This window comes from Zootoca vivipara, chromosome Z1 (assembly GCF_965207765.1).
Source record: "Zootoca vivipara chromosome Z1, rZooViv2.hap1.1, whole genome shotgun sequence".
Lineage (NCBI taxonomy): Eukaryota > Metazoa > Chordata > Lepidosauria > Squamata > Lacertidae > Zootoca > Zootoca vivipara.
In genome coordinates, this window is record NC_142583.1 from 6,989,970 (window position 1) to 7,009,624 (window position 19,655).

Consider the following 19,655-nt stretch of genomic DNA (forward strand, 5'->3'; position numbering starts at 1 on the left):
TTTAGAACAATGATTCGCAAGGGTGAGGTTGCTAATTCAGTTTCTACCCCCAAAGGGGGTTTGTCTCGGGCACCTAAATTTAAGTCGACATCTAAAGATGTCAGCCCCTAATCACTGATATATTAAGGAAGGATGGCAGAGTCTTTTTACAGGTTGATTAAAAGAGCACATTTCGAAAAGTTGTTATGTTTCCACCTTTTCAGCCTCACTGAAATGTAAGTGCAGTGGCAACATTGCATTTTAAATCTTTTTTAAAATTCAAAAGGTGTCGTCATTCATCATGATGCATAATAAAATACGGCTTCCTAAATGTGTGCACATGCAGATTATTAGCCTTTGAAAAGATTATAATAATTGTAACATTTTCATGGCTGCCCTCTTAATGGTGAGCCATTAATGGGCTTGGGCTGGGATTTAATAATTTATTGGGGTGGGGGTGGAGGTTAGAATAGCTGATAAAGTCATTTTCACTCTCCTCCCCCACCTATTACTGCCATTTAGCTCCATTCTTGTGAATGGGTTCAAATATATTTGTTTTATAAAAAAATGCTACACTGCACTTAATGTGGCCTACCGGACTTGAAGAAAATGCTTATTATTTATGGATTCAATTACAACAATTTCTACAACAAAAGTACTGAGTACAAAGTTCTTCTAGATTTCTACATGCAGATTTGTTTGTGATGGTGCTGTTTTTATTGTTGGGAAGAATTAAAAACAAAACAAAAAACACTTTCCACCTGAACTTTCAAGTGATGCAAATCCAGAATTCTCACATCTTTTCGACCCACTGCAATCTACTTAATGTGCAGCTTGTCTCTTAGAAATTAGATGAAAGCAAAGGGTGAGTTCACCTCTGGAACACTCAGAACAGAAATACATTGCAATTTGGTTTTGTTTAGAATCAAGACCTACCAAAATCTTGTCTCTGTCTCTAGAAAACACGTGGAATGTGGCAAACTCAACTTCCTGTGAATCTTAACTTGTCTTGATTGTTTTAAATCAATATTGTCACCGGCGATGGGTTGTGACTACTCTAGAGTAACGACTCTCCAGACCGTTGCCTTTTCATGCTTTTATTGTGTGCAGACTATTTACAGTGCTAGAGCTGTACAGGATACATGTTCTCAGTCTGACCCAGAACCCTGGAATGGCGCTTCCCACGTTTTCTTCCAACATAAGAGTCTGGGCACCCCAAATCTCCTCCCGCGTTTCCTCCTGCGTAATTCCGGAACCGGAGGGGAAAAGGGTCTCCTTTCCATGTTTTCCTTCTCCCCCTTTCCCCCCCCGTTCTCTCTTCCTCTCCCACGTGCAGCAGAGGCTCTGCTATCCTGCCAGAGCCCTGTCTCCTACTTCCTCCTTCCCCACTGGACTCTTCCCCCTCCCCGCTGGCTCCGCTGCTGGTGGAGGAACTACTCCTCAGGATGGGGGGGGGGCTCTCTGTACTCTTTCCCCCTCACAAATATGCTATCTTTTGTGTTTGCAAAGAAGTTTGGAAATGTAGGGGCAACGTCTGATGAAAACTTAGAAGCCAGGTAAGAATCCCAGTAGGGCACAGCTTCAGAGCCTGCATAGTGCTTTAGACCCCTCAATGAGCAGGGCAAGTTTTACAAATGTAAGAGAGGATAAATATATAGATTTGCTTAACTTGCATTATTCATACTGTTCTCAGAAGATCTTTTTGTGCTACAAGACATGGAATTACTTTTGCGGAATTTTAACGTTTTGTTTTTTAAGCTCAGAGGATGCAAAGAAGTCATGGGGGCATGGCCAATGAGGTCACAGGGACCTGAACAGTTCTGGTTTTCTCCCTTGCAAAGATACCGTAGACACTTAAGCATTGCAGTTGCACAAAAATGTAGCACGTAACTAAACTGAAAAGTGAATTATAAGATTGCTTCAGCAGAAGTGTCTGCCGTCACACTTGCTTCTCTGCTGGGAGCAAAGTTTTGTGGTCTCCACCTGTTCTCATTGTCACGCTGTCTCCCCCCTTTGCAAAGAAACATTGGACACTTAAACATTCCATTTAACACCTAACTAAGCATCTTACCTTGGCTCAGAATTGCTGCCACAATTTCTAGTGTGGGTTCATGCCCCCAAAGCTACACATTACTCAGATGAAAGGCTCACTGGAGTCCACAGATATTGCTTCCAGGTAAGAATGTACAGAATTGCAGCCAGAAATGGTTAATCTTAAAGGTGACACACAGGATTCATAACAAGGGCCTCCATAAATGCCCAAACGTATATAGGAAAATATTATTCTCCTCCTGCAGCTTATTTACTTGTGCATCTTCTTTCCAGAACAGGGAATAAGGTGGAAGGTTGCTAAGTCAACTAGGACCTGTGATACCAGGGTTAAAGTCACCAGCCAGCCATGGAACCTCGAGAGACTCACCGTCTCTCAGCCCAGCCAACCTCACAAAGTTGTTGTGCAGATAACAAATGGAAAATGAGAATGGATGCAAACTCAATACTGCCACATTATGGATAGCCATTAATGCCTCTTTCCAGTCCCTGCTTTTGACCAGGGTGTGTGTGAGATTGCCCAAGCTTGGAATCAACCTAAAAGGTAAGCTAAAAATCGAAGGAAAAATAATCTGGGCTACAACCAGGATATACTGAGACCTATAAACATTGGACTTTACATGTAAGTCATTTGCAAATCCATTGTGTGGCTTCAATTCATGATCCTGTACAGTATTATATAAGCAAGGCCAGAAGGAGCCTGAGTTTCACTTTCTCTATCTCTTTTCCTTCGGGTGTGGTGTTCTGTACGTAGTATGCTTAGTGTTAAGGTTTAGACTTATTATAAGCTATTGTAAATTAAGTCTGCTGCAAATGGATTTCTTATGGATAGTGCCATTCTTGAACATATTGGATTTGTGACCATTACGCTCGTTTGCCTTCAGTAGCAGTAAAGCTTAGCTGGATTAAATACAATTGCATCTGGTCTGTTCTTTGGGAATCCTGCAACGTGTTTTAAGTTTTTACTCTGCTAACTATACATTGGAATCTGCTCTGGATCAATATTGAGAGTAGAATTCAAATGACAAATGCACGAGTTCTCATCTGAACTTGTGGCATCGGGCCAAATCTGACTACCCCTGACCTCTTAATCAAAGGCTAATAAAACTCCATCTTAATTGTAAAACTCCATTTTAGTGCAAAACTCCATTTGTCTGAGGCACATCTCAGGTCTTGTCTGTAAATGCAAATTTCCCGTTGCACACAAGCCAAACACCTGTTGTTTTTAACGGTTGGGAATTCCCCTTGACCAAACTGGCCGACCCGAAACTAGACGAGCTAAACTGAATGTCTAATTTAAGGGGTATATGCAAAGCGATGTCCCAGGTGCGTTTGAGTAGGTAACAGGTGCAATAATAGTTATACAGCACCACCTAGTGGAGTAGGCAAAGGGCTTTGCAGCTTGAAACTAAGAAGGCAGCTGATTGGTTAAAGAAATACTGCAAAGGGGCTGAGTTTTGCTGTTTGGGAAAATGTATTTATACTCTGCACATGCACATGTGGGCATGCAGATAGAGAAGCATTATTCTCCTGCATCATCATATTGCTCCTGTCTGACAGAAACAATAAAATTGTTCTTAGAACTTTGCAATTTTGGCTGCCTGAAGTTTTTCATCTGGTCTTAAACACAGTGCAACAAACTCTCCTCTCATTCTCTGCACCACCCTACTTTTTGTAATACTGTTATAAATTCACATTTTAATGGTTGATTCTCTTCCGTAAGTTCATAAAAGTCATTAGAAGAAACATGTGCTATTCAAAAACGAAAATGGGTGGCTCAAATATTTCACCCTGGTGAAATAACGTGTGTGTATTCTGTTGATAAGGAAGCACACAAAGCCCTTCTGTTAACACAGTTTATTGGCACACGTATTGGCAAAGCATACATAAAATACAGTTGTATCGTATAACACACTGACTCGCTGTATTTTTTCTTTTTACATGATGAATTGAACATATTAATATGTAAATGAAAATTTTTTAGTTTATTTTATAAAGTTTCACATAAATATACTGGAATCAAAAATTAGTTTGGAGGGCTTTACAAAAGTATTATACAAGAAATATCGCCTGAAAGAACAACAAAATAAACTTAAGATATAATAAAAACACAAAAAATAGTCTTTGTTTAAACAGCTCACAAAATTAATGGATTACATGGCTTTCAAAATTCAGTTCCACAGCAATTTTACAAAGCATAAACTCTCATAAAGAATGGGTGTCTTTCTCCACACAATTCCCACCCCCCTGCCCATCTTGGATGAAACAAAACTACATTTTTAGCTGTCTTGGTGCTTTTGTAATCAGTTGCAAATGTAAAGCGGTGGGCTTTAAAGATTGCTAGAATAAAAAACGGAGGGCAGCACCAACGAGGGGAAGAAACAAGGGCAGAGAGAGCCTCAATTTGTGCCAGGAAACAATTAAGAAGTTAATTCTTCAGGGACCACTAAAGTAGCACAGGCCCCAATCTGGGTAAGAGCAATACTCCGTTATATCCCTAGCTGCCTCCTCTTCACCATCCAGCAGCCAGATTTTCATGCACGTAGCCCATGACAGAAACCTAAAATCTCACCCATTATCTTTGTCTAAAGGATGCTGTTTGCCGAACAGCTCCTCCGTGGGATTTCAATTTTTGGGGGGTCAGAACCAATTCTGGATCAGCTTTCCATTTTCTTCTCATCAGTCAATATTGCTGGCCTTAAAAATTTTAATTTCACGAATTGTACTTTGTAACAAGCAATGTGTGGGCGATTGAATTTGTAACACCTGATACTCCAGGAAGCTCCTACAGTATTTGTACATTTTATGGGACGTATTTTTAAGAGGCAGAATCACTGTTCTCATGTATGTTATTGCAGCTTCCCCTGACAAAAGTCTTAGAACACAAAACCTATTAGGGTGCAGCTTTTCTTCATAATGAAATTTCCTCCCTTTAAAATGGCTAACCTGGGAAGGAAACTCCATGTGTTTGTGTACACACACACACACACACACACACACAGAGTCGTACCTTGGTTCTCGAACAGAATGTGTTCTGGGAATACGTTCGACTCCCGGAACCGTTCTATAACCAAGGTGCAGCTTCTGGTTGGCTGTGGGAGCATCCTTCAGCCAATCGGAAGCCGTGGCTTCTAAAAATTGTTTGAAAACCGGAACACTCACTTTTGGGTTTCGATCGTTTGGGACATAGCTGCCAAGTCTCCCATTTTCCCCGGGAAACCCCCATTTTTCCAGCTGTCCCCAGCTGAAAAAACGGATTTTTTTGGTTTTCCCCGGTTTATTCTGGCACAGCGGCCATTTTGGAACTGGGCAGAGCATGCTCAGAAGCGACTTTTGATGCTGATCTGCCCAGTTCCAAAATGGCTGCAGCGCGACTTCTGGTGCGGCAGCCATTTTGGAACTGGGCACAGCAGCATCAAAAGTCACCTCTGAGCATGCTCCGCCCAGTTCCAAAATGGCTGCCGCGCTACTTCTGGTATGCTAATTTCGGTCCGGTCCCTTATTTTTCAGAGAGGAACTTGGCAGGTATGGTTTGGGAGCCAATTTGTTTGAGAGCCAAGGCATTTGAGATCCAAGGTACGACTGTGTGTGTGTACACACACACCCCTCCTCAGGCACAAGTTGGAAAAGAGGATGTATTTTGTTCACCATGTTTTTAAAACGGCCAATAGATCCTGAGCACTAATGGTCTTCTGTTAGATAGGGCCTTTAAGGGATAAAGGGGGGTCGTCGTAGGGAAGAATCTTCCACTGAAATGTGAGTGTTAATCAATGTTCATGAGGTGCTACTTACATATTCAGTTCTTTTCATGGAGGTCAGTGTCAGTATCATGTCATGTGCAAGAGCTTATAAATTATTTTCCTAACTTAAAAAAGAGAGAGAGAGCTGTACACATTTAGAAAGAGGTTCTATATCTGTTGAAAACTGGGAGTTATTGTCGTCATAAAGGATGCTGCGATATAGTGATTGTGACTTGCTTCAGGCAACTTATTGGGAAGCCTGAGGTGTTGGGTTTTCAGGCTTGGTCTCTTGGTTTGCAGGAGGTTTACTGCTCCACGGGCTGTTGTTCCCCAGCGCAGGTGAATTGTTGAAGTCTTCATCATCGTCCATGCCATTTGCTGCATCATACTGCGTGTTCTCTAGCCTTGTGATGAGTCGCTCGTCTTCGTCGCCAAATTCTCCCCCCATTAGCGTTGGCTCCCCGACTACCATCACATCCTGTGAAAAGCACCCAACACTTGTTATATAAAAATGCCTGAAAAGAATCCCACACTATCAGTGACCCATTTCGTAGGAGAAGTATCCCTGAATGCAAGCCCCATTGATATTGTGCACTGATATAATAGCCAAGCTCAAAAACGGAACAAAGTGAAATAAAGGATTAAGATCAGAACTGTTGGAATTGGGTTAATCTAGATTATGGAAGCAGAAAGAAGTAAGAACTTTGTACCCTGAAAAGCACACGGAAAGCCACCCAAAATTATTTAATTTGATTGGAATAATTGGCTCTTTTGATTGTATTTTGATTTGGTATTGTGTTAATGTGGCTACTATTGGATTATTGCAATTAAAATGAATTAAAATTATTATACAAAAAAAATTGGAACAAAGTGTTCTTCCTATGCATGTAGAAACTTGTGGTAGGATTCTATTCTGTTGTTAACGCTCAGATCTCGTCTGTTGTTAACTCTCAGGTTCAAAATACAGACAATAACAGGTAACAGGTAGGGGAAATGTGCATTAAAAAAATCTTTCACTGAAAGGATTTAAACAGTTGCTTAAAATGATTTCAGTGACCCTTTTCAAATTCAGTAAATTATTTCTATTTCAGGTTTTGTGGTTTTCAAGCAACAAAGGAGTGAAGTGTCAACACTTATACGTTCAAATTAAAGGCACACTTTATCTGTAAGTTTCCCATACACAAAACACCCTTGAATGAAGAGGAGCCATTGCTGTCCTCATGTATACTTCCATTCATTTCAAGGGGGCTTGTGGAGGAGAACTTCCAGACAGATTATGCGAGAGGTTCTCTGCTTTATTTCTCTAGTCATTGACTACAGCAGTTAAAACGAAGCTCACAAATGCTACTTTGAATGCACCAGCCATTGGAACACAGAACTCAGCACCTCTTATCCCTAACCAACTCACTTGACACCTCACCACTTAATTATGGCAATTAATTTAGGTAGAGCTTTTTTTAAAAAAAATAAAAATAAAAACAATGTTCACACTAATTTGACAATTTGCATTACTAATTAAGTAATTAGCAAAAAGAAAAAAAGAAACCCTGATTGCCAACAAGCCCTGGATCTGCCATCTGCTATTTTGTGGTGCTTGTCACCTCTCTGTGTGTAGGCAATGCTGCTGCCAATCTGTGCGATAAGAGGACCAATCTGCCCAGCTGGTACCATGAAAAGGAAGACAGAACACAAATTATTATTACACCAATGAAGCTACCAGTTGTCAAAAGCCGGAAGGGGCAAGAAGAAAAGGATCTGTCCCATTGCTGCTGTGAGCGCAAACAGTCCTTTCACGGAGACATGCAAAGCACCACAAGTACAACTGCACAGCACATGGCTGGTTTTCTGCTGATCCTTAGCTAGCATGGGGTACTAAGAAAGAGTGCCGGACAGGAACCAGAGGGATTTCTGGAGCTCAATGCTTAAAGGAGATCCCCTAACCACAGCATTCGGTGGAAAGAGCTTATCTATGGGGCACATCTTTTGGCCCAGTGTCGCTGGCAAGGCTCCTTGTGATTCAGCCCGAAGTTCAGATTTGTACGCAGACATTTTAACAAGCCCTGCAAAGGACTGAATGGTGAAAATAATTCAGTTGTAAATGGCCTGTTAAAATCAAGGAAAAGTTTAATAGTGTTTGGACCTCCCTCCAATTCTGTCAGTCCCAACTGCCTCAGAACATCCTAGTACAACTCTACCTATTGTCCCCGCTTGCCCTTTTGTGTCCTGAACTCCCTCTCAGTCAGTACATCTTTGAGGTGCCCCCTCTATGCCTAAAACCCCACAGATATCTCCAGCTGAAAACCAGTCTAAGAAAGTTTCTCTCCGCTTGGAGATATTCCTTCTGCTTCCCTTGGCCAACCCTCCTGTTGGGCATTGTACATATTATTAAGATTTCATGTATCGAAAGGTGTCGAGATGTCGTACATTTGTTAATGAATTTTTGTAAACCACATACAGAGTCGTTCAGTCTGTGATTTATCTCTCTATTTTCCTTGGGCATGGTATTAATCCCCATTTGAAGGCACCTAGGCCCTTGAGCATCACCACCAGTTTAGTCCATGCAGAATACCCTGTGGAGGGAAGGACACCCAACTGCTCACTTATCAAGCAGAAATTGTTGCCACTCAGGTCTCATTTTGTGGGTTTCTGGGGGGTTGTGGGTACTGAGGCTGGAGAGCAGCTACAGCTATGCCCACTGAGGCAGCCCCTTTCAAGAACTTGTATCCACAGTGATACATGAAGACAGTGGTTTTCAAACTTTTGAACTTCCAGGAATCCTTTCTGCCTTGACTAGACGGCCCAGGAAGTTCTGAAGCACACACAGTTCATGTGCAGCCCTGGCAGTCTAACTAGGCCCCTCGCAAGCGACTGTGAGTGTGCCAGAGAGGTCATACCAACACTCTCCTGTGGTAACACATTGCAGGGGAAGATGGATGTGCAAGCTCTTTCAGAGACGCACTTCTGTCATCACTGCTTTTCTGGAGAAAACAGCTCAAAAACCACAGCATTTATGCACTGCCAAGGTCCATAATCGAAACAAAGGGAGCGGGTGGCGCTGTGGTCTAAACACGGAGCCTCATGGGCTTGCTGATCAGAAGGTTGGCAGTTCAAGTCCACGTGACGGGATGAGCTCCTGTTGCTCTGTCCCAGCTTCTGCCAACCTAGCAGTCCGAAAGAATGCCAGTGCAAGTAGATAAATAGGTACCGCTGTGGTGGGAAGGTAAACAGTGTTTCTGTGCACCCTGGAACTCGTCACGGTCCTCTCTGCACCAGTGGCGGTTAAGTCATGCTGGCCCCATGACCCAGAAAAGCTGTCTGTGGACAAACACCAGATCCCTTGACTTGAAAGCAGATATGAGAGCCACACGCCACAGTCAAATTAGACTGGACTTAACCATCCAGGGGTCCTTTACCTTTTTACCTTACAATCAAAAGTTTTGAGGGATGCTTGAATGGTAAAGGTAAAGGGACCCCTGACCGCTAGATCAAGTTGCGGACGACTCTGGGGTTGCGGCGCTCATCTCGCTTTACTGGCCAAGGGAGCCGGCGTACAGCTTCCGGGTCATGTGGCCAGCATGATAAGAAACCAGAGCAGCGCACGGAAACACTGTTTACCTTCCCACAGGAGAGGTACCTATTTATCTACTTGCACTTTGATGTGCTTTTGAACTGCTAGGTTGTCAGGAGCTGGGACCGAGCAACGGGAGCTCACCCTGTCACGAACCACCGACCTTCTGATCGTCAAGTCCTAGGCTCTGTGGTTTAACCCACAGCGCCACCCACTGATGTTCCAGTTGATTTCAGTGAAGCTTCGTCCATTTCTTTGGATTAGCCTCATTGCTTCTGCCCCACAGTGGGACCCTCTGCTCCTTGGAAAGCAACGCCAGAGACACCCGCCAATTAATTCCACACCAAGTCATCTCAACTCCCTAGTGCAATAGCCACCAACCTCTGAAGAGGACTGGAAGTGACTCCTTTTACAGCCCCTCAATGCTTCTCCTTAAATTGGCCAGTAGGGGTTACTGTTGTCGAATGACACAAGGTTCCATCCCTCCCAGGGTTGAGGCTGCAGCTCTGGAGTGCTCCTAGCTCCTGCTCATGGATTGAGAAGCAGAATCCAAGAATTAAACCCCAGGGCTTTCTTTTGCAGGGGACACACACACACACAGCGAAGGGCTAGTCACAGCAGCTTGCAAGTCAGCTACCTCCGCTCATTTCATGGTTACAAATAGCAATAGTCAGTGTACGAACAGGTGGGTCTATGCTTGCAAAATATGGAGTACAGCAAGGCCCCGACAGCCCATAATAGTTGACTTGAAGGCTGTGCTTGGGTTACTGTGACCAAAGGCAGCTGTACTGCTGGAGCTCTCGACGTTACCACACCTGTGGGGAAAAAATCTTTCTTTTTACCCTTAACCCCATGACAGCTTGTTGAGTTATTAAAAAAGCAGAATGTGCAGATCCATTGTAAATACGGCAGACAACCTCCTAGTAAGGTGAATGGATTCTTCATGAATATTATCAATATTATTATGTTTCCATTCTGTTCTACTTTTAAAATTGCTATCTGTGTACGGATGGTGAACTTGAAAATGTCCTGTTCCAAGTAATGTTGAGTGTTATCCCCCACCCAAAACAAACTGATTCAAAGAGCAGGCCCATCATCCCTGGAGCATGAAAAATAGACATATGGAAAAAAAATAGTTGCCAGCTTTTGATTACAAAGCAGTTGAGGATGTGGAGTTGATCAAGACTGGGGCAGCTGCTCAGACCAGTAATGGGGAATGCCAAAGCGCTTACACCAGGGCATCAAGGAACAAATGAAGGACAAACCAACCAAATGGGACAACAGGCAACAGTTCAAAATACCATCAGTTTCTATATGCGCTGTAATTTTAAAAAAGCTTTTTCATAAAGAGCAACACATTTCATGGAGTTGATCAACCACTGTGTGATGCGAACCTGACTTAAGAGTTTCCACAATATAATACCATAGAAGGTAAAACAAACAAAATCTTGGGAGAATCTTGGGAGAGGCTTAGATCATTTCAAAAGAACTAAAGCTTCATTCCCTGAAGCTCCTAGACGGGGGTTGGGAAGCCATTTTCGTCCATGATCAGATTATTTCCTAGATGTCTGAAATGTCCTCTTAGTCCAACAGGCTCCTCATGGGGATACCTGAAGGAGCGTCTCCATCCAAAACCGTTTAGCCCTGACCCTGGGAACTAGCTCTGAGGGCCTTCTGGCGGTTCCCTCACTACAAGAAGTGAGGTTACAGGGAACCAGGCAGAAGGCCTTCTCAGGAGTGGTGCCCACCCTGTGAAACGCCCTCCCATCAGATGTCAAGGAAACAAACAACTATCCGACTTTTAGACGACATCTGAAGGCAGCCCTGCTTTGGGAAGTTTTAAATGTTTGATGTTTTATCACATTATTATTATTATTATTATTATTATTATTATTATTATTATTACTATTATTATTATTATTGGAGCCACCCAGAGTGACTGGGGAAACCCAGCCAGATAGGCAGGGTATAATAATAATAATAATAATAATAATAATAATAATAATAATTGCATACCTTTGCAGCTATCATTGGCAAGAAGGAGACTCTCTTCTCATAATTTGTCATGGGGGGGGTGTCATTGACTAATTGGAAAGAGAATGAGGGCTGATCAGTAATGCCAGGAGTCCAGATGTGTCTCAGTTCCAGGCAAGCGCAGGACATAGCTCTAGGCGCAGAAAATTACTTTCCTGGTAATCTTGACCTTCTTGTTTGCAAGTAAATTTTTAGTGATTATGGTTCCAAAGCTATGCTTAAAAGTACTTTTGGGTAATGCCTGGGGAAATTTCACAGACACCAGAGGCTGTTGCTGAATGTTCACAGGAACGCCTGTATATGGCGCATGCAAAAAACAGATTTCTCACAATACTCAGCCCTGGCTAGGATCAGGAGCTGACTTAGCCACTTTTCTAGCAAAGAGTGGTCATCTGGAGTCCATGGATTGCCTTTTCATTTATCAGCTTCACTTTCCTCATTTACAGAGAAGTGAATGGAAGCATTTCTGGGCTGAATAAATGCTGTTTAGAGAGGGGGACTAAAAAGTGCAGAAACACATGCAGAAACCACTTTATGGTTGCCTGGCTCTTGGCCTATGTGAAGTGTGTGTGTGTGTGTGTGTGTGTGTGTGCGTTATTTGTGGTTGTCATCTTATACGGAGGCCTAACAGGAAGGCGAGACTTACAGGTACCTGACTTGAAAGACTCAGGTTTGCAGCCGCCGCCGCCGCCGCCTTTTTCTTGCTGTTGGTGCTGTTGGCATTGTTCCCGGCACTGCTATTGGAAGTGCTGCTGGTTGAGTTTTTCCTTTTCCTCCGTTTGGTTGCTGGCTGCCTTGTAGGCTCTGCTACAGTAGACACACAAGAGAGAAAATGAGTGACAGGTCTCAGTGCGTGCAGGGAAATGAGAGTGACAAGCAACGGCATTCTCCTCCCCCCTGGTTTAAAATTCCTGCATGCTTACTGACATACCTGCCAAGTCTCCCGCAGAAAAACACGGGATCAGCACTAGCAGTGGCACCGGAAGTTGCACCGGAAGTTGTCCAGTGGCCATCTTGGGGGTGGCCGCATGACGGCGGCCATCTTAGGGGTGGCCATGCGGCCACCTCCAAGATGGCCGCCGGGCATGCGTAGAAGCTATTTCCGGCACCAGTGACAGCCATTTTCTGGTGCCCATAGATGGGCAAACTGGCACCAGAAAAATGGCTGCCGGCAGGAGCGGATTTACGGGAGAGGAGCTCAAACAGGAGACCGCCAGGAAATGGTAAGGAAAAACGGGGGTTTCCTGGGGAATACGGGGTACTTGGCAGCTATGCTTACTGAGCTGAATGAATCTGCTAAACATTGGACACGTTAGCCTAGAATTGAAAGCAAATTTAAATTAAGGGGCATGATACCTATATACAATTCTAACCATTCATAGATCTCAAACCCAAATAGCTCCCTGAGGTGGTGTGGAGTTGTTCACCTCATAGCTCTTCTTCAGAGCAGATTCTCATCACAGACACCCATCAGTCACCCTCCATCTTCCACTGGGACAATGGCTGCTGCTGATTCTGCTGCCAAGGGGCACCTGATCCTGACACCATAAGCCAATTAATGACTACATCTGGCAATGCATAGTGTTAGCTGACCAAGTGATGGGTCGACATGGATCTGGCCAGAGCTGACATTTCTGTGGCGAGAACTCTCTCAAAGGTCTGTGGGAAATGTACAGCTGATGGCTCAGTCAGGTCCTGAGGAAAGGCTACCTTAGCACCCTTTGAAACGGGACTCTCCCCTTCTGAAGCTTCATACCTGGAGGTGCGACCATCCGCTGCCATTTCTGAAACAAGCATGTTTTCAGGCAGTCTCGAGGACTTAAATTATAGGTTTTATGCCTTGACATCAATTCTTGCATTGGCTCCAATATTACACACAACTGCAAAAAAAGAAAGGAGGCAGGAAAGCAAATTTAAAATGAATTGCATTTGCTGAAAAACATACATCTAGTCTGAATTGAAACTCAGCTTATCGCCCTAGTCTGTGGCTCCTATGCTTTCTGCTAAACAGAGGGTTATGTGATAAGCATTTCAAGCAGCGACGCTGTGGAATCTCACATTTCTGGGCTCAGGAATCTAGAATGCAGGTTTGCCGCAAATATGAGGTGAGCAGGACAACTCCATTTCTTCTCTGGCTTGAGTTGTATTCTGAGCAGATGAGGTTGGGGTAACAGCCAGCGCTTGTGCTTCCAAAAACAGGCAGTAGCCATTGCTTCTTTGTCCCAGAATTCTAGCTGTGTAAGCTGACACATGCAGCACATGGAGACTTCTCTAGTCTTCAGTTTTCATCTTGGAACTGAGGTCTAAAAACTGACACTATGGCCATAACTTTGTCCGCCCCGCCCCCCGCCTTCAAGCTTTGTGCAACATCTTAACAGATTAAGAGTTGTTGGAAACTCAAATGTTTGCTCCCTATTTTGTGACATTTTGGTTGGTTCTAATAAATTCATTGCCCAACTGTGGATTTGGGAGGTGTTTTTTCCCCCTGATGGACATGCATGGCAACCTTTCCTTTTTGTATCTCCTGGAGAATACTGTAACCTGTGTTAATTTGTTGTACAGGTGTATAAAGAATGGAAGGAAACATACAGAATACAACATTTTCATATCTCAAGGCTAACTTATTTCTCTTCGCCTACAATTTTCATTTTACTTTTTGTTACACACAGGCTTATGCATCTCTTTCTGTTTGCAACCTGTGCTTTCAGAAACCCTGCACTCCTCAATCTGTCGCCTTAGTCCTCTGTAATCTGCCCATTCATTCTGCTATGCGACTCCTTTCTCTGACCCTGAAGGACTCTTCTTTTTCCTATCCCTATTTCTATAACTTGTTTCCACCATCTTTTTACTCCTTGCCTCCGTCTTCCCAGTTCTCTTTCTTTCCATTTCTCTGATTGTCCCCTATTTACCGTCCTTCCCACTCTAACTTCACAGATGTAAAAAGGGTGAGCACACCAGAAGTGGGGTGAAGCGAGGAGCTGCTTGGCCTGCTCAGGGCTCACAGATACAAAGAGCATGGAGGTTCTAGGGAGTGAAGAGGGCTTCGTTTTTTCAACTAGCCATTCCAGCTATTCCTCACCAGCCTCAGATTTTAACTCACCCATTATGAGGAGGATTTCAGTCTAACAGAGCATCCCTGGGCGTACATGGGGGGGGGGGTGTTCTGCTTTGAACCTTTCTGAAACATCTAGAAATCTACTTAATAACAAAAGGCAATTGTGTTTCTTTGCCCTGCCTGTTGCCAAATAAATATATATATATTAATGCTACATTTATGATTAGCAAACATATCACACGAGCAAAACTCAGATAAGGTTGTCCTAAAATAACCCAGATCTCCAAGTTCATATACTAACTGTTATTTACAGATATAAAGAAACATTTTGCCGCTATAATAAAAATGTCCTGCTCTGGAGTTATAATTAATACACAGATCAATCTTGCAATGTATTTTGTCTGCTAGTTTTTCTGTAGTCAGTTGGGATTTCATATAAGAATAGGTCACTTTTTGGAGTACACAACTAATATTTACACTCTCTGTTGGTTATATTCATTCATATTTTGGTTGTCTTCAATCATTCCTATATTTCCACCAGACACATTCTTTCCATGTCTTTACAAGCAAGACTTCCAAAGAAAGAGCTACTGTAATTCTACCAGTTCTAGGCACCAGGTGGCAGAACTAACTCAGCTAAGGAACCTAAAACCTCACTAGGGTTGTTATGGTGGAAGAGAAATGCAAATTACTTTCAAGTGAGCTAATTCATTTTGGTTGGCCTTTGCATTTTAAGCAAAGAATACAGTGTTTTTTGAAATAATATGGATGCCATATGGCAAGTATATTCATCGTATTTCTTGAAAGATTCCCCCCCCCTTTAAAATCCTGAAAGTTGTTAAATTGAAAACCTAGAATGGAAACAGCCCTTAAATCCTAAAAAAGCATCAAAAAAAGAAAGACATAATTCTGTATATTGCTTAAACTAGATGCAGTCTACTGGCAGTGCATGAGCAGGATCATACCAATAGAGTGTATGGATTTTGTATCTATGAAGTTTTTGCTAATAAGGGATACAAACTACATTACATCAAGATTGCCCCAAGAAGGACTATTTTTCAGGCAGATACTGTATCTTCTTTATTGTCTTTGCAGAATCTGGAACAAAGATGGAGACCTTCATTCCAGTTGGTATCTGTGGACTTGAATTGCTTCAATGTTGTGCTGTTTACAATTGGTTATAGAAACCAATATGGTTGTTACATTGTTTTTATATGTGCAACTGTTTTAACTGTTTTTTTTTACTATATATATGTAACTGTTTTATAAATGTTTCTTGTTATATTGTAAATCACTATGGGATGTTTCATGGGAAAATTCATGAATAAAATACTGTAAAAGAAATACATGCGACATCAGATGGTTGAAGCCTCTAAACCAGAGTTCAGAGAAATATGTAAGATCACCGTCTCAGACAAAACCACTCTTTTTCATCATATGACTGGGAGACAGCCACTGCCATGAATCATTTGCTCTGGCAAGGTTTGCAGGACTCAAGTCATCAAATTAGTTGAACACATATTATGTTTGTTTTTGGAAAATTTGGAAAATTGTTCAGATAGGACAGAATGCAGCAGTGAGAATTCTGACTGAATCGGTTTTCTGCGTTTTTGTTGCAACAATGCTGGTTTCCAATTCCAGGCCCAATTCAAAGTGTTTGGCTACTATCTTTTAATTTGTGTGAGGTTGAGCTCTGAATACTTAAGTGTCGATCCACCCATATATTTCATCAGCAGAGGCCCTTTCTTTGCATTTCGCTGCCTTTTAAGGCTCAGTTTTAATGATAGCACACGAGCACTGGCGGAAGAAGAGTAAACTGGTAAAGGTAAAGGGACCCCTGACCATTAGGTCCAGTTGTGACCAACTCTGGGGTTGCGCGCTCATCTCGCTTTATTGGCCGAGGGAGCCGGCGTACAGCTTCCGGGTCAAGTGGCCAGCATGACTAAGCCGCTTCTGGCGAAACCAGAGCAGCGCACGGAAACTCCATTTACCTTCCCTCTGGAGCGGTACCTATTTATCTACTTGCACTTTGACATGCTTTTCGAACTGCGGGGGGAGCGCACCGCCCCAGCACCCGGTGGGGTGCCATCGTGGCTGCCCCCCCATGCTGGGTGCCATGCTCCCGCAGGTGGCGCACCATGCCACTAGGACATGCACCACACCCCTGCTGGCGCGCGTCCCGGGAGAGTGGGGTGAGGCGCCAGCCGTGCCCCTGCCTGCTCTCCGCCCCTGGTGCCAGAGTATGAAGCTTCAGCACTGCACACGAGGAGGTATTCTCCTTAGAAGAAGAAGAAGAGTTTGGATTTGATATCCCGCTTTAACACTACCCGAAGGAGTCTCAAAGCGGCTAACATTCTCCTTTCCCTTCCTCCCCCACAACAAACACTCTGTGAGGTGAGTGGGGCTGAGAGACTTCAGAGAAGTGTGACTAGCCCAAGGTCACCCAACAGCTGCATGTGGAGGAGCAGAGACGCGAACCCGGTTCCCCAGATTACGAGTCTACCGCTCTTAACCACTAAACCACACTGGCTCTCGAGTCTATAGAGCCTATAGTTTGAAACTCCTCATCCAGGAGGTTCTTTGGTTCTCATGCTGACCATCTTTAAACACCACTTGAAAGCTTTCCAATTTGACAAGCCCCAAGGCCTGGTTGCTGCCTGATTTGTTTTTATCCTTTCCTTTTTCTCTCTCCTTCTCTGTGCTGAAATGCTTGTTTAGCTATTGGAAAATCAAATGTGTATGGTTATATTTTAGTATTGTAGTTGTAAGCTGCACTGGACAACTTGTGGGAGTTGGAAAAGTGAGGTAAGAAAGTCTAAAATATACAAAATATAAAGAAACAAGACCATAACCAGCTACCCACTCTTTCATCCCTGTTCTGCATTTGCAGTTTCGGTATATAAATACTGACCTACCTTACACAGTAGTTAATATCATAACCAGATTAGATATGTATAATTGTATTACATGATATTATGGAGTTCTGGATTTTGCTTCATGGGATTGATGGTTGGAAATGATCTCTCTCTCTCTCTCTCTCTCTCTCACACACACACACACACACACACACACACACACCTGCCTTGTGTGCTATATGTAGAAAGATGGGGTATAAATTGAAATAGATTGGGAGACAGATTAGACAGAGGGAAAGATTAGACAGACAGACAGACAGACAGACAGACAGACAGAAAGTGTTTTGGGACATGGGAGTAACATATCATAAAGGCCTCTTCACATTATGTACTTTGATGTTGTACACGTAAGATTTTTAAGTGTACATGATCTGGAAATTTAAAGTTTGAACACGACACACAAGTGTTCTTCTGGCTGTGCATCACCTACAGTCCAATAGGCCCATGTCTTAGCTCTACCGCCTGACTTCCTTTTAACTACAGATATCTGGAGCTGAACCTCAGATCACTTGCATAGACAATAGGACTCTTTTGTGGAACTAAGCCCTAAATCTGAAACCTACTGTTGACTTGGCTGATATAAGCAATGTAAGTCTGACCAGAATGCAAAATTCAGAAGCTTATTTATTATAAATGGTCCCCAGATAAAAAATTATTTAAACTTGCCTTTGGTCCTGTAAATTTGCTACTTCGTGGACAACCAGTGCTTTCCGTTCTTATATAAAGCTGGTTTAAAGTAGCAGCATTCAGAAATGGCATCCTGATTACCTTTACAGATTAAAAAAGCTTTCTTCTACTCCCTTTCGGAAATGTTTTGTGACCTATCGGAGATTCCCGTGCAAACGGTATCTAAAGGAAACAGCACGGGAAAAAGGCTGGTTTCCCTGTGTGCTGTTTCCTGTCACATGGTGTCTGTGCATGACACTTCCTTCCTCTCAACTTCTCCAAAAGGCAAACAATCCGCTATTCAGCAGTTCTGACTCAAATCCCAACACCTGATGTTTCTGATATGCAAACTGCCAGCTTTTCCTATTTGTGCAACAATTAGACCTTTATCTGTTTGCAGCGTTCCACTTTGACTGTAAAAAACACTCCCAATGTCACTTTTGACGTGTGTCCTTGGCAGCCTGCTGAAGTGCGGAAGGACTGCAGAAAGGGGCTCGCCTTAGTCAGGTCATCACCAATCCAAAGCAAATGACAGTCATAAAAAATATATATAATAATAATTCAAGCACACTTCAAAGTGTCCAGGCAAAGTGAAATTTGGTAAATTTAAAACGTTTCAATGAAATGTGCTCGCTCTACAGGCACATGGGAGACAGGGGGTGCAACAGGTGTGCCCCAATTGCAACCTCTCCCTCAAGCCAACTGCAGCCCACAAAGCTATGGGTTTGATCTGAAGGATTATAGGAGGTCCAAATTACTCTCTTCAGATGAGCATCTGTAGCATGGAGGCAGGACCTGCATACACGCAGGGCTGGTGGGTCCATTTAGGCGAACTAGGCAGATGCCTAGAGCACGTAAATGGAGGGGGTGCAAAACCCCCGCGCCACCACCGCCCTCCCACGACGCACGCTTGCGCTCCTCCCACCTATGGAGGTCCTATGGAGCGCGACCCAAAAGGAGAGCTCAGCGCTCTCCCGCCTATGGAGGGGACGCTGTGAGCTCCTCAGTGGCTGCAACGCTGGGGGCGCTGCTGCTGCCGCCGTCGCTGAAGAGCTCACAGCATGCTCTCCATAGGCGGGAGGGCACTGAGCTCTCCTTTTGGCTTGCTCTCCTCCCGCCTATGGAGGTGACGCAGGGGCGCCAGGAGGTGATTTTGCCTAGGGTGCAAAAAGCCCTAGCACCAGCCCTGCATACACGACTGTACTTTAAAGGTGGAATGCACCCATTCGGCACCCACGTGGCATAAAAGATGCTTTACTGTTATTTCAGGTACTTGGTGATCTTTTTCATATGAATTCCCCAAATACCACGACAAAAAGCAAAAGCAATTAAGGGTACAATTAAGCCTCCCGAATCATCACATAAAACTTTCAGTCAATCTGCCTTTTAACTGTTTTATTCATCAAATAATGAATTACAAGATTTTGCCCCTGTTTCCTTCTCACCTTGGCTACTGCAGTCCAATGCGCTCTATGTGGGGAGAACAGAGCTTTCATTGGGTGCAGACTGCAGCTCTGTCCACGACCACGTTAACAGTAATGCACCAAAACAAAACAGTCTTTAACATTTATCATGAATGTGTCCTTAAATGATAGCCCTCTGGTGAAATTATGTGCTCAGCGGTTGAAACTGGGCCTTGTCAATTAATC

The 19,655-nt window shown here is 43.4% G+C and overlaps 1 protein-coding gene across 7 annotated transcripts in view; it reads right to left on the reverse strand.

Moving 5' to 3' along the window:
* Positions 1-3,870: 3,870 nt before the first annotated feature.
* The window catches only part of LDB2 (LIM domain binding 2), a 193,978-nt gene continuing 178,193 nt past the window's right edge, over positions 3,871-19,655 (reverse strand). The window contains exons 6-9 of one of the 7 annotated variants that reach the window (XM_088658279.1): positions 13,127-13,250; positions 12,017-12,174; positions 9,718-9,860; positions 6,116-6,246 (exon numbers count right to left, since the gene is read on the reverse strand). In XM_088658279.1, coding sequence (XP_088514405.1) covers positions 9,756-9,860; positions 12,017-12,174; positions 13,127-13,250 — 387 coding nt within the window. In that variant the 3' untranslated portion in view covers positions 6,116-6,246; positions 9,718-9,755. Of the gene's footprint in view, positions 6,247-9,717; positions 9,861-12,016; positions 12,178-13,126; positions 13,251-19,655 lie in introns of all 7 variants that reach the window. The other 6 variants (XM_088658284.1, XM_088658277.1, XM_035112353.3 and 3 more) reach the window with 6 other exon arrangements.